Source organism: Cyrtonyx montezumae, unplaced genomic scaffold (genome assembly GCF_038088225.1).
Source record: "Cyrtonyx montezumae isolate F1298 unplaced genomic scaffold, pur_monq_1.0 scaffold_3, whole genome shotgun sequence".
NCBI lineage: Eukaryota > Metazoa > Chordata > Aves > Galliformes > Odontophoridae > Cyrtonyx > Cyrtonyx montezumae.
The window spans coordinates 128,125,137-128,140,484 of NW_027072034.1; the positions used below are offsets into that span (position 1 = coordinate 128,125,137).

Here is a 15,348-nt window from a genome sequence, read left to right on the forward strand (position 1 = left end):
ACACACAGGAAGCACTGACAGAGGAAGGGCATTATGAAATTATCACTGTGTTTACTTGGAAAGCAGGGAACAGAGAACCTGTCTACTCAGCCAATCTATGAACTATAAACGCTATGTAATAGGATAGGACTTTCTTTATTAATTTGACACACCAAGAACAGCTGTAATTATCACTTTGAACTGAGGCTGTGGAAATTGAAAAACTCAGTATCTAAGATCAGGCAGCCATCCCACGCCATGTGCAATTGTGTCAAATCAACCCATGATGTACAAAGAGCAGGATTTTTATTCTTCTCCTATGAAATGTCAGCTCCCAGTCCCACACTTTCTTCTTCACACTGGCCAGAGGGTGGCTTCAAAGAGCAGAAACGGGAGCAGGAGCTTTGTGTTCTTTGAACCTTCACTGCGCCTAAATAAATGGCCAAATTTCTGCCTGCTTTGAAGCCCTGCTGCTCCCAGTTAGCCTGGGAAAAGAGGAGGAGGGAGAGAAGAAGTGGGGAGAGGAAGAAGAAGGAAGGAGGGAGCTGAACGGAAGCAAAATCAATCAGATCTTGTGCATGAATTTGTGTCTGATGTAAGCACAACACCTAATGTTTCATACCTTTTCATTTCCAGTTCAATTCAAAGATATTGACCTTAATAAACTTTGGAAATAACATTGAGGTCAACTAATTGGTGCAGCAGTTACGGGTCTGTACTGTGGAAAAAATGCATCTAATCCTGGAAGGCATCCACACTCAGTTTCTTCCTAGCTTCTGTCTAAGCTACAGATTCTGTGCCATTCGTTATTATTGTTATTACTATTTTAATCTGAAAAATACTTAAAAATTTAGGAGTACTGTAGCATATAACTCAGGAAAGCTGAGGGTGATGACTGGCCCAGTCCTGAAGCTGCAGAGGTGGGCAGAGGAGCCGTCACACCTACCTCTGCCTGTGCCTGTCGGTGTGGCTCCCACTGCTGCCTTCTGTTCAGTGGGGAGCACGCCATGACACTTGGGGACAGACACTGCGAAGGACGAGGATGTCCTCACTGGTTTGTATTAGTGTAGGGTAGGTATCCTCCCTCAGAGAGCTGCTGCTTGTGGTGAGCAGCTTGGATTCCTCCTGCCTGGGCCCCGGGTCGCTGTTTCCAGTCTCTTGTGGGCAGCCAGAGGAGCCCCCACAGAGGAAGTGAGCAGAAAGAGGGAACGATTTTGTGGCAGTGAAGAGACTTTGTTGTGGCAAAGAGGTGACCACACAAAATACTGTGTTTTCTTATTTTTCTGTTTGAAATGGCATGCATTTTCCATAATGAATTGCAGCTCTGCATTCAGCTACAAGAAGAGAAACATTTCCAATAAGTCCTAGAGTATACTGTTAGAACAAATGAGACAAGAGCCTTTCCTGCTATTACTACCGCTGCAAACAGCATTATTTTTAAAGTTACGCTTTTTTGTTTTTTCTTTCCCATTTACCTACAACCTTAGGTAGAAGAGCATTTTAAAATCAAAGATTTTATCCTCTCTCCTTCATTTGTTTGCACACAACATCCAGCCTCCAGCCTGGTACCTCAGATTTTTTTACCTCTTGCTTCATCTTGTAGTTACCTTTAGTATTTCAGTCGGTAGAGAGATACTCCATGAGTGCAGCAGGAAAGCAATACTGAGCTGCCATGGCTTCCTGTGGCTCTAATCAGCTATTAGACAAATTTTCAAGAAATTAAGTTTGTTTGTGAATAAATATAAAGAATCTGTCACCTGACAAAGAATGAGGGAAAAGCATTCAAATGCATTTAAGTTTAGGGTTATATTTCCCCTTGCATTAATAGGAGGAGTTAGTTTAAAGATTCTTTGTGGACTGTGAAAATGTCTTAGGGAACCTGAACCACTTGAATATACATTCTGATATTCCTTGTCACTTTAATCAAGGGCACTTTAAAGGCTGTTAACTGCTTAAATTTGAACTCAGGTATTGTTCGGTTTGGAAATGACATGAATCAATGGCACATCTGTACAATCTCTGGGTGGTGGGTGCCACCTTTTCTTGGTGGAAGCAGGTGAAAAGCCAGTGGAGAATAGATGAGGATAATGTCGGCAGGTGTTATCAGCCATGTATACTTACAGCACTGGGGACCAAAGGCAAAAAAAGCATGGGGCCTATACTGCAGTTAACTGCTGTCTAAAGGATGATCTTCAAGTTTGAGCTGAGAAGGCTGCAGTAAGATTGCTGTCTGAGTGTTGGTCTACTGCAGAGTATTTTTAACCTCATCATTCAGGGTGTCACACAGCATAGCATCCATATGAGGAGGTCATGCCTACTCTGTAGAGCTGCTTTGTGGCACTGGTACCACAGATCACAACTCGTTGCATTTCAGCCTCTCCTGCCTCTCTCTTCTTGCCTGTGAGAGACCTGAGAAGGCACTGTTAAGGAATCGCTGCCTGGAAGTAGTGCTTTTGTGGGGTTCCACTGGATTCAATTTGTTTTGCCTCTTGCTTGATGGGCTCCGATGTTTTGAGGATGGTGATCATACACAGATGTATTTCTCATCCTTGTGTAATCCAGCCAGTGTTGCCAAACGCTTTAACCAGTGTTTGATCAATAGTTGAGATGTGAATAAGAGTTGGATGATGATACAGGATCACTACACAGGAATGCTTTCATCTCCCTTTCTGGCTTCCTTTCATCTATCCTCAAAGCTGTCTCTTTCATTTGAAGACAGATTTCATCACTTTGTCACCTCAGTAGCAACAGATGTAGTAATTAATGCAATGCAAGTTGCAGTGCAGTCCACTTAAGGCTGTGGAATTTCAAAGTGGTCTCACACACCAAGGGCAGGTCTGACCAGCAGTGCAGGTCCTGCACCAGCTTCCTGCTCATTTCCTTGTGGGGAAGTCAGCACTGGAGCGTGCAGTGTCCACATTACTTATTCATGAGCAAAACAGCAGAGCAGTAGGTGTGCATGATCTAGCATCCAGCAGATCACTCATTTTCTTGCACATGAGCTCAAACCTGTATTTGGAGATTGACACAATTTCTCTTTAGAAAGTCTTAGCTGAACTTCACTACTGCCAGCATTTGCCCGTCTGATATTGTTTTATCAAAGGAATCTATCGGTCCTACTGAAAGACAAGTGACAGCTGAACTATGTAATCACCAATTAAGACTGTCATTATGTTTTATGAAGCGGAGTGTCCAGGAGGATGCAGAAATGGAGGGTTTTGCAACGAGAGACACGTATGTGAATGTCCGGATGGATTCTATGGCCCTCACTGTGAGAAAGGTAAAATCCTCTCGACTCTCTTTACCGTAATCTCAACAAAACTGTAGCTGCTGTACTCCTAAAAATATAAATGGCCTTTTCTAAAGTTGCATATTTTGGGTCTACACCTCTAAGTGAATTACTGTCATGGTGCATATTGCAATGGAAAATTTAGCTGCTTACAGAAAGATGTTTTCTCTCTAAGGGATTGCTTTTAATAAAAACTGACACAATAGTTAGTAGGTCCTTAATCACAGAGCATCTATCTGGCAAAAAGATTAAATAAAGTTCCTCTGCTAGTGAGGACTAGCTGGAAAACCAAGCATGGAATCTTCTGTTCTGCACCAGTTTATATGGAGATAAGATTTAATTTGAAGGCAGACTGAAAAAGAAGATAGGAAGATGAAGGAAAGAGTTCTCTTTTTCCTTCCATTACTGACTAATACCACCAAATAACATTTCCAGGACCAAGGGAGCAGGAAATTGGCATGGATAGGCGAGAAAACACATTTTCTTCCTATCTCTTCCTCCCTCCCTTCCCAGTGTGAGTCCCTCCCTGTGGCAGCCCAGGGTGGAGCAAAGAACCCCCGTGGGCATCCTACTTCAATGCCATCCTTCATTCAGGTCCTAGACACTTTGACTACATCCAGAATATTAAATACAAAGGAGCAGGGACTGTTCATTCCCTGGAGGACATCTGGCATGAGGCAGTTTGCATTTTTATGTTAATAAACTCTCCTGCCTTCTAAAGCCAAACCCTTGGCTTGCCCTGTGACTGTGCCCTGGCAGTCTGAGGACAAAGCCACACCAGCAATGAGTTTCACAGCATTAGTGATCCTGTGCCCCTGGCTGACTCTGTCCAGGTGCTGTCAAACCCGTCAGTACAGATGCAGCCTTGCTGCTTGTACCAGTTTTGGGTAGCTACCAAATGAAACATTGGCTCCTTGACATAGAGCCTCATGGGCTGGCCACAACTGCAGTGGAGCCCTGGGAGAGCACAGGGGCTCTGGAAAGGGACCCTCCCTGGGGGAGTGTTCAGCATACTTTGGCTGCATTAGAGGCTCCCTTCCACAAAATCAGGCAGCTGTGCTGATGGCTAGGTAGGCAGTGGCGGAAGGATGGTTCATCACAGACTCTGCCTGAGAGGCCCACTAAGTTACTGACACTGACACTTGCATTACTCTGAGTACACCCCAGGGAGAAACAGTCCTGTTTGCAGCATTGAGGCACCAGCTAAGCACCAGAATGCAGTTATAGAGAGTACTGGTATCGTGGGACTTCATGTATCCAGAGGGTAAAGGTAGGCACTTTGCTGTCCCCAGCTTGGAACTGAAGTATGCAAGAAGCAATTTCTGCTTACATATGGAATCAGACTCAATCTTCAATGTTAGTAATGCTGCATACAGATTGACAGGTAGAAAGCAGAGCTGTCTTGATGTAACCATTAACGAAAGTGCTTTGCAAAGGTGAAGTTTCATTCAACAGAAGGAAAAGCAGCTTAAGGAGACAGCACACTGAGCATTTAATAGCCAGCTGCTGTCGTGCCAGTGACTATTTTCCTTTTCTCCCTGCTGCTCAGCACTATGTGCTCCTCGCTGCATGAATGGAGGGCTCTGCATCACCCCTGGCCTCTGCATCTGCCCCCCTGGCTTCTATGGCATCAACTGTGACAAAGGTAACAGCTGTGAAACCCTCAGTCCTGCAGGCACTCTGTATGCCCATATATTAATTCCCCTCTAGGAAAGCCAAGCAGGTGGTGAAGGAAGGTTTGCAGGACACAGTGCTGTGATTCCTCCTGGCTAGTCTCTGGCACAGGCTGGGAGCTGCAGGGAGCATGCAGAGGTACTCAAGGTCAGGCTGCAGGGCCTGATGTAGCTGCCGGTGTCCCTGTTCATTGCAGGGAGTTGGACTAGGTGAACTTTAAGAGTTTCATCCAACCCAAATGATGCTATAATCGTGTTGCTTTTGTTGCTTCACAACATGAAGTAGACAGTAAATGCAAAAGGTCCTAGTGTGCTTTCCTGAAAAATAATGGGAACCTCTCTAGGCCCTGAGGAATGCCTGAGGAAGTGCTGGAGTAAAATCCCTTCTGACGTGAACATAGTTCTTGATAAGACCTCTACTACATTTTGAAAACGTTTCAGAAGTGCTCTGTAGCGTGATGTTCCCAGTGTCCCAAAGGACAAGAACCGTGAGATTAATGTGAATCCCTGGTGGCTGGTGAAAAGTCACATCTAGCACAATGTGGGCAGTTTAACAGGTGAGAGACGCAGCACTAGCATCTCTGTCACCACACAGCAATAACTTACATGTTTACCTCCTGTTAAACCTCCAGTCTCCCAAAGCTTTAATTAAGAGCTGTGCTGAAGTGGCTGCTTGTTGAAGTAACTTCCAGTCCTGGACTATGCCCTTTGTACCACACACAACCAGCTTCAGTAGCAGGAATGATGTGGTCCTTCAACAAGCTGCAATGCTTGAGGACTGATGAAGATGTAACACAACCAGTCCTTGGGGATCTCTTTGCTGCACTGCTTATTTGTTTGTTGCAAATGAAACTGCAATGTTTATTTGGGTTAAGCTGCAGGGCAAGCCAGAGGGAGTCGATATAAGCAATTTAGTTCATGTCTGCTTTATCTTTTACAGCAAACTGCACAACAACCTGTTTCAATGGAGGAACTTGTTTCTATCTGGGAAAATGCATTTGTCCCTCAGGATTTGAAGGAGACCAATGTGAAATCAGTGAGTAGCATCTCTGTGTGCTTGCCTTCCTTTACATCAACTTATTCTGTTGTTGGTGTTTAAAAGATACACTGTGACCCAGTTCTCCTGGCTGGCACGTCAGAGGGACAGGTGCTCCAGTGAGACCATTACTGATAAGTCTGAGTCGCTGCTGGCCCTTTCCACCCCAACCTTATTTTGTTGTCACTAGTAATTGGGCTTGGCAGCAGCCTTCATCCAGAAGTATGCAAACAGTGCTCTGTGCCCAGTCCATGTGGAAGTTGCTGCAATTTGTTGTAGTGCACAGCAGGTTAGGTTTGAGCCCGTACTTCCAATAGGGCTGCTCTAAGCTGGAAGCAGAGGAGTTTGTGCTGAAGAGAGCTCTGAACTGTAAAAGCTGGGAGCTTTCAATTAATGTATTAAGTTGCATTCACACAGCAACTTGAAAATCCGCCTTGCAAACATCAAAAGACTTGCTATTTTCAGAAGGTTAGCATCAAAGCCATTGAAAATATTTTAGCTCCCTGTTGATCTAAGTGTACTGTGCTGTGTAAAGCTGGGGGTGCGTGTGGCCACGCTGGAGCAGACCTGGGAGGTCAGCTGTCAGGCATTTGATCTCTCTGAAGAGTTTTCTCACAGCTCTGATAAACTGGATTAATTCTATAGTTTCTCACACTTGAATGATGTATGAGCTTTTTGGTTTGGGGAACATACACCCACATCGTTCTTCCTGGGATTAAAGCTTCCACTGTACCCGACCTTTCTGCTGTAAATATTCCCACTGGCTTTCAGGGAGTCTTCGCAGGAGCACAGACAGCAGCATTTGGCCTGGGATGTCTGAAAGGTGATTGCTTTGCATGCATCACTAGGGACAGGCTCTTCTCACGGCCATGAAATGTATAGCAGCAAATCCTCGTAAACACATGGAAATAAACTCATAACATACTGTCAGCCAGTGTCAATGATCAATGAGTTACTGTGCAAGAAAAGGACACAGATAACTTGGGACCTACATTTTGCAGAGTATTTAAGTGTAGAAGAAGATGAATGTTTCACCATATGTCTATGCATTACGAGGAATTTCACATATCCTTTTCAACTAAACAAAATTTGAGCCAAATGGAAGCAGTAAAGGTATATTATTATTAAATTACTTGACTGGGATAGCACCCTGATATAAATTCAGATCATGGGACATGAAGAACAACAGAGTGGCTTTCCATTTAATTTTCCTTTGTTTCCACCAAGTTCAAATTCAGCCCTCTGACAGAATCTCTCTTCTTTCTTTCTTCCCCCAGAAGTCAACTTTTCTGATACTTCTCACATTATTTATTATAAGTTCAAAGCTCAAGGTCTAGATTATTTTATGCCAGTGTTGTTGGGTTTTTTTAGTCAAATTCTTAGAACTGATACTGCAGAATGTATAATTTAGTGTACTCCATTTAACTGGGCTGTCCCAGAGGCTCTGCAGTTCATTAATGTCTACTGTTACTTGAAACAGGTGCAAATGACTTTGGCTTCTTGCAAAGGCTTACCAGTGCAAATCAAATTCAATTAGCTAATACACAAATATTAACCCAAGAATAATATTTAGAAAAACAAAGAACAAAGAATAATATTTAGGATCAGAGAATGCATAGCTAAACCAGGAATCTATTGGTGACAACAAGAAAAGCTATGCTCTTCTTTTGGCCTTTGTGAAGCTGGACAGCAGTTGTTTGTGGAGGGTGGATGGCTGCTACCACCTCTGGGCACTGCCCTAGCACTAGCTCAGCAGTGGAGGACTGCAAGAAGTGCTGGATGAGACTTAGGAACACTGGAGGAGAAACTCAGCTCTTTCTTAGACCCAGGACCAGCTACATTCAGTCATGGGAGTCTTGAAATAACAAGAGGAAAAAACCTCTCAACAGGCATAGAGTCATCTTCCAAAAACTGAGCAGTTGGGTTGTTTTCTTCCTATTCTTGTTTAAAGATTTGGAGTGTTCATCTGATAGTTGAATCATCTTCTAAGACACTGGGACAAGCCTACTTTACTAGCAAGCATTCGTTATCTTCCAGAATTTTTTTCTAGATATAGTCATGCATCATCTCTAATTAGTGTTGCAGTTTGATTCAAACACTTATTTCCTTTTGGATTCCTCCTCCATTTGTCACCAACACTTTTGTTGCTTTTTCCATTTCTCAGTTAATAGCAGAAGGTTTCCTCTGTTCTGTGGAGACATTTGAGTCTCAATCGAACTGAGCTGTGCTGAGACAAGTGTTTGCAGAACACAGCTCTGTGGAAGTCTGTACCACACGCTTTGACCCACATTCTCCAGATTTACTTCAAGATCATGTAAAATTCCTGGATTATCTTAGCATTGCTCCTTTCACTCATTAATTACTCCAGGTCTAATTGCCTGCAAATTAGAATACCCACAGATTCCCTCTCCAGAGCCTTCTGTGGGGAAACTGTGCTTCTGCAGAAACTCTCCTTAGCACAGCTTGTTCTTCTGGCTGGTTATGAACTTGCTTCAGGGCTATTAAAACAATTATGCACATTGGGAACAAGTGTTTCTTTTATATTGACAAGGCACACGTGTATCACAGAAGCCTGGTGGGGCTGAGCAGAGCAGCACTATCAGGATGTGTAGTTCCCAAGGGGGCACTCTGGCACTGTGAGATGAGTGCACTCACACTTTTCAGCACACCAAGTAGTGGAAAGGAGAAGTGCTGATGCTCGTATTATCAAGTGCATCTCTCTGTTAATATCATTAGAAAGGCATTGGAGGACAGTGAGAAAACAGCAGTTGTAGCTGTAGCCACTGAAGTGAAGCCACTGTCCCCCTGCACTGGGGATGGCTGAGTTTGTGAGGGCTGTGTTCCTGCAGACAGTGGAGATTTTATTAGGTAAAGAATACAGACAAATCTAACACAAGTCCCTGGTCTTGAAGTCCTCAGAGGCTTCTTGGTAAGAATTCGGCCCAACAGAACTCAAATGTGGCTCTGCCCCATCACTGTGGAACTCCTGTCACTTGGCGAGTCAGGGCCAAGCAAACCATCATATGTTGTCAGAACCAGCTGCTTCTTCTGGCAACATGTGAATGTGAGGGAAAATAATCTCTGGACAAAAAGCCTTGAAAAATGTCTGCCAGTTCTAATTACTGTCATCAAAGATGCTCTGTTCTGTGCAAATGGAAAAGAAGGGCATGTTTTTGTAATGTGCCTTTAGTTTTTGAGCTGAGGCGTGAAACAGTCCTCACGGCACTACCCACAGCACTGTGGTGCTTTACAGCCTCTGGTCACAGGCTGCCTGGCCCAGATGATCTGCTTCTCTGCAATAGGCTGCCCTCTGTCAGCTCCCAAGCTTCCCTTTACTTAAAACACATCTCTTACGCCACCAGGTTGCATTCTGCTTGTGCTCACTGTGTACTGGCAGAAGAGCCTTCCCCTAGATCCACAGAGCACACTGAGCCCACAGCTTGATGAATTTTTGGGCATGGGGCAGGCTTCTCAGACAGCTGTCATGTGTAGGTGCTGGAGTCTAAGGCGATTGTTTCTATTCTTTTAATTTCTAGGTAAATGCCATCAGCCCTGTCGAAATGGAGGAAAATGCATGGGTAAGAATAAATGCAAGTGCTCCAAAGGCTACCAAGGAGATCTTTGTTCAAAACGTAAGTATCAACATCCTCAGATGAGCAGTAGACTCATGTGGGACCTCTCTCATGCTAAGAGCACTAGCTGCCTGTTGTCAGAGTACTTCAGGTGGATTGGCTTCCTGGGCATACAACATATACCAGGCTGCAAAGAATGATAAGACCAGACATCTTATAAATGCCTCCCTCCAGTCTGGCCTGCATCCTAGGTTCCTGTGTCAGTGGCAACATGTTGGTTTAGCAATTGCAGATGCTCCTAGAGAAATGCCACCAAGTCCAATGTGTGTGCCTGCTTTGTTGCAGCTGTCTGTGAGCCTGGCTGTGGACTGTATGGGACCTGTGCTGAGCCCAACAAGTGCCACTGCAAAGAAGGCTGGCATGGGAGGCACTGCAATAAAAGTAAGTGAAAAATAATCCCTGGGTGTGTGATGGGGCCACTTATAGGTGCTATAAGAACACGATGGCTTCAAGAGCCTTTCTACCACCATCACTGATACCACACTCCATTTTTTCTTCATTAATCTAAACAATAAAACAAAGATCTTATATTCTCCATAATGATAACTACTTCTAAAAAAACCTCTGAATTATTTAAAATTCTTTTACTTCCTTTCTGTTTGTATCACAAGGTCTAGAGCTGGGGTCACCCAGGCCGCTGGGGTGACCTTGTGTGTCTTCCACCTGCAGAGTGGAGTGGATTGTAAGTCCCACAGCACTCCCCAGTAAAGTCAGCTGGCCTTCGAGTGTCAGACTGGCATTTTTACACATAAAGTTCTGCCAGGTTATAAACATGATTAAAACTTAACGAAAACTGAATTGCTCTGTAGAAACTTGGGAGAAAATTTGAAAGCTTATACAGAATCTGTGCCTAACAACTTTCATGTTTTCTTCTCTTCCTCGCCAATGTTTCACAGAATATAAATTATACTGTCTCAAAGCAAAGTTTATGTCTTTAAAATGAGTTTATGTTATGCTACTGTAGCATTATAAAATTATTTGAAATACAACTGGATATATCCAGTAACAAATTCAGACTTAATTTTACATTTCACGTGTGATAAGGCTTTGCAAATAAATCTTAGAATCATAGAGTCAAAGAGTCATAGAATCATAGAATTGCTTGTGTTGGAATGGACCTCAAAGACCACCGTTTACTTTAAAACAGTTCCCCCTTGTCCTGACACTATCAGACCATGTAAAAACAGTCTCTCATGTATTTATAAGCTCCCTTTAAATATTGAAAGGCCACAATGAAGTTTCCATGGAGCCTTTTCCAGGCTGAACAAGTTCATACCAAATTCTATCTGATAGCCATTAACATCACAGTTTAGGAGGACTATCTTAGAAAGTTTGTATGAATGGCTCCTCAGGGAAACTATTTTCTTAAAAAGAAGTTGTTAAAGCACTAAACTTTGGGCTTAATTTTTTAAAGTTATTTCCATGGGCTTTACAGAGTGAGATGGGTAAACGAGACTATAAATACTGTCAAAACAAGACTTCGAGTTCTGTGTTTCATTTTTATTTGCAACAACAAAGCAGCTCTGCTAAGCCTTTTTCAAACTACTTTCAGACGACTTGTTGTCGCTGCTCTTTCTCTTTGCATCCCTCTGTAAAGCAGAACACAGCTCACCCCACTAATGTTGGGTCCCCCAAAGGGCTGCTCAAGGCACCTCTTAACGCTTGCTGGGCTCACACCTACTGTACACACTGGCATGGGCTGTGCAGATGTGAACCTGCACCATGTGGCAGCCCAAGTGGGCTGACTGTCCCAGCCTTTTGGTGCTAAGCTTGCCTGATGATCCTGATCTTTTTGGGCTAAGTCCACCCAACAGCATCCTGCTCTTCCAAGACCAGGGAGAGGATGGGGAAGAGACCGCATGCATGTGAGGTGCATTAGAAGCCTTTGTTCAAGCTGGGGGACTGTCTCCACTTGAAATATTAGCAGCGCATCATGAGGCTGCCACTGTGGTTTCTGTTCCTTTGAGCTGGGTAATTTTCCAGGGTACGGAGCCGGCGGTCTGAGTGCCCTGAGGCCAGCCAGCACCAAGCACAGGCAGTACACGCCTTCACCCAAGAAGGCGGACGAGAGACATGCTCCACCCGAATCCAATTATATCTGGTGAGCACCAGCATCTGAAATGGTTCGCGTTACACAAAGTTCATAGCCTTCATTAACCTTTCATGGATGGGATGTTAAAACGCTGTTTACTGCAGTTTAGATTACTGGCTGGAATTTTATTAGCTTCATTATAAACCACTGAGCTGATATTTACTATTCCTTTTAAGTTTTATAAATACTTCTGTAGCATGATTATATAGGCTTCTTCTTTCAGTGCTTTGGATGGTGTTTTGTACTATATTCTGGTTATGTTTTAATTTCATTGTTTTTTATTGCATATCTGCAATATAACATTTTCCAAAAATTAAGAGATTCAAGCAGAAAATTTCCTAGATGCTAACCTGAATCATTTCAATGATTGCAGATTTTAGTTTGCTTAAGACAATGGAAAGGTGTCTTTTACAGTTTTGTTATGTATTTAGATTTTTCCCAAAGGAAAATAAATGAATGTTACCTAATTTAAAAACTGAACTACTCAACTCAGCATTATTTTTGGCCTTAAAATGTCGCAAAGTTCTGTGTATTAAAAATACACTGCAGTGGTGCCAATTAAGCAATATAATATATTTTAAACAAAGTAGAACTGTAACGTATGAACTTTTTGCATTGGCTTGAAGCAATATAATATATTGTAAACAAAACAGCTCTTATATAATAAACTTTTTGTACTGACGGTTATGTATAAAATAAAGATGCTGCTTTAGTTTTTTGAGTACTGCTCTGTGTGACCTGCTCCACTCTCACCAGCACTGGGTTGGGCAATGTCTTCTCTGCATAAACCAATGGTTGGTTGGACCGCTTTTCTTGTCCCCACTTCCCTGCTGCTGCACTAGTCCCTGTGGTAGTAGTACTGGCTGGTAGCTCCGGGCATTGTACAGCTTGAAGTGTAAGGTTTTGTCCTGTGTCCCCATGTGAAACCCTTCCACTCCCAACCAGAGTCCCAGATGTAGAGATTCTGTTTTCACTTGCTCTGTAGCCTTCCTTTCAGGTGCTGCTTTGGAAGACAGATGAAGAGGAAATCATCTGTTCATACTGATACTACTCCAGAGTGATGCTCTTATCTCGTGGTGTGCTCAGACTCTTTGAAGTCTGAGCACTCTGTCCTAATAGTCACATTTGTAATGTGATGTGGACAGTGGAGATGCTTCTTTCTGGGGTGGAAAAAAATATATATTTCAACAAACAGATACTGACTGCTGTAGTACAATCTGGGAGACCTATTATTAAAAAAATAAATACACTGGACTTGGTGCACAAAATGTATCATAATGAGTAAAAAGACTATTTTAGTAGCCTGGTCTTGCAAGTCATACTTGAGAAGGAACCCAGAGGCCAATTAAAAGGGCATACTTTGGCCAGAGAGGGAGGACAGCTCTCAAAGGCCTGCTCCTACATTATATTTCCTGCACTGTGCCTGTAGATGCTACTTCATAAGCCTGGCTCCACAGAAGACCATCTTTCTGCCCTCTGGGTCCAGTTCAAGTATAAATGTGAGTGGGGAACAGAGAGTATGGAGGCAACAGCCCCATTGTACCTGAGGCACTAACAAGAGCAGCATGGTGTGGCCTTCTGGGACAGGGCACAGCTCAGGTTTGTGACAGGAGTCTTCTTGACCTAGATGTGTAACTGCTATGGCTGGTGGGCTCCAGACTGTCACCTCCATCCCAGCCCTGGCCTCATGCTTCCCACACTGGTGGTCCAAGCACGCAGGCACAGCCAGCTCTGCAGCCCATGGCTGCTCCCTGCAGCAGGTATAGACCACAGCAGAGGCCCTCCCCATGTGCTGGTGGCAATGCAGCTCCTCAGGCCTCACCACAGCCCTCTTTGTGCAGCCTACCTGCTTCCTGCCCTCCTGGAACATTCACCACAGCTGTGCCACTTCCCCAGCAAGCTTCACACTTTGCCAAGGACCAGCGGGACCCCATTTATAGCAGGGAGCATTGGGAAAGGCCACCTCACATCATTTATACCTACTGCACCACGCTTCAACTTTCTGTGCTACCCAGCTCCCAGGAAACTTGCCCAGACGACCGTGATCCTGTCCTGGCATTTTTCCTATTCCTCGTAGTCTGATTATCAGACTTTTCTGGACAAACTTTGCTACAACATTAGCTCCTTGTGTGCTGGCCCATGGTTTGCCCAGCTGAAAATCAAAGCACAGCTAAAGCCCTGGCTGCTTTCAGTGTACACAGTTCCTCTGCTCAGCAAGAGTGGAATTGCTGTGGGTACAACCTCTCATCTTCCCTACCTGGAGAATGAGTTCCCCACCTATACATCTCCCAGATGGTGCCACCATTAAGAAGTTCATGCTTAGCACAACTCAACTCAGTTTTTTAAGCCACTTCATTACATGAAGGAATAAAGTTCCATTCTCCACAGAAAAGGGAGTGTTCTCTGGACTGGAAACTTACTACTGACTCTGTACTGCTTTACTTTATTTATCACGTGTAAGATAGTGATTCACTGGAGACAGTTCCAGTTCCAATGCATATTCCTACAAGGAATGAACTGTCTTGGAAATGCATGGAAATGCTGCCCTAGTTTTACACTTTCTCCCCACCAAAATTACCAGCGTTTCAGATGTCATCAGTTATACTGATACATTTGGAAAAGAGATTGAGGGCTTTCCAGGATCCCCATTTCGGGATTCTTTTGAGATCAGTGGGAGCAAGAACTTCCCAGAGTCCATGGAGTCCTGCCGATCGTGCTGGCTAAGGGCAGCAGCCCCAGGGAGGTGGCTGGGCTAGTGCTCTGGGAGCTGATGTGGTTTGTCACCACCAAGGAGCCTGAACTGGGATCACCATAATCCCTGTGGGCCTCTGCAGCTGTGCATGAACATCTTGACAGTGCGTCATTTAGTAATATCAAAGCATTCAATTTAGGTTTTCTCCCTCTATCACCCCTTTTTTCTTGTGAGTTAAAACTACGTAAGTTCAAACAAACACGAACAAAAGTCAGAGAGACACCACGTAACTGAAAATCCACGAGAGTTGCTTTGGTTCAGAAAATCCCACTCCTGCCCTGTTTGGAGAAGCCACTTAGTGCCGCAGTAACACTGGGTGTGATTGCAGTTCCCCCTGCAGCACCACCTACCACAGCTGCTCCCAACACCTCGTGGACCTCCCACAAGCAGAGAGCAGCAGCCGTGTGGCCTGCAGAATGCCTTCAGTGTGATGTTTCCTTGGGGATTTAGGGGACAATAAGAAAGTAGTTAGCCGGTTTGTATTTTGACTGAAATAGGTTTTGATCACTCAGACGAGTCTGTTCTGCTTGAGAGAGACCATTCTTTCTGAAGCAAATAAGTAACACAAATACCTAAATCAAATGGGTGAGCTGCTGAGTACAGAAAGTACCTGAAAAGAGCCAGGAAGGTAGTTAAATATCTAGGTTCCTGCTCAGTTTTTAAGTGGATTTGGCATGTCTTCATGCAACAGCTCTAACTATGCTGCAGTGCTCTCATATACATTGCAGAGGTTGCTCTGGAAGAGTTAAAGATAAAAGAAAACGGTCTGCTGCATGCAACATCTTGACAGAAAGAGGAACGCAAAATCCCCACATTTATCTTGAACTCTGTTTCCTCTCCTAGCAAAAAGCATTTCTTTTGTATGTGTCAGCATCCCAGAAAAGAGATTCTAATT

At 43.9% G+C, this 15,348-nt stretch overlaps 1 protein-coding gene across 1 annotated transcript in view; it reads left to right on the forward strand.

Annotated features, from left to right (window-relative positions):
* WIF1 (WNT inhibitory factor 1) overlaps positions 1-12,409 on the forward strand; it is a 37,726-nt gene extending 25,317 nt beyond the window's left edge. The window contains exons 5-10 of the mRNA XM_065741430.1: positions 3,164-3,259; positions 4,818-4,913; positions 5,882-5,977; positions 9,514-9,609; positions 9,895-9,990; positions 11,593-12,409. Coding sequence (XP_065597502.1) covers positions 3,164-3,259; positions 4,818-4,913; positions 5,882-5,977; positions 9,514-9,609; positions 9,895-9,990; positions 11,593-11,714 — 602 coding nt within the window. The 3' untranslated portion in view covers positions 11,715-12,409. The remainder of the gene's footprint in view (positions 1-3,163; positions 3,260-4,817; positions 4,914-5,881; positions 5,978-9,513; positions 9,610-9,894; positions 9,991-11,592) is intronic.
* Positions 12,410-15,348: the final 2,939 nt, after the last annotated feature.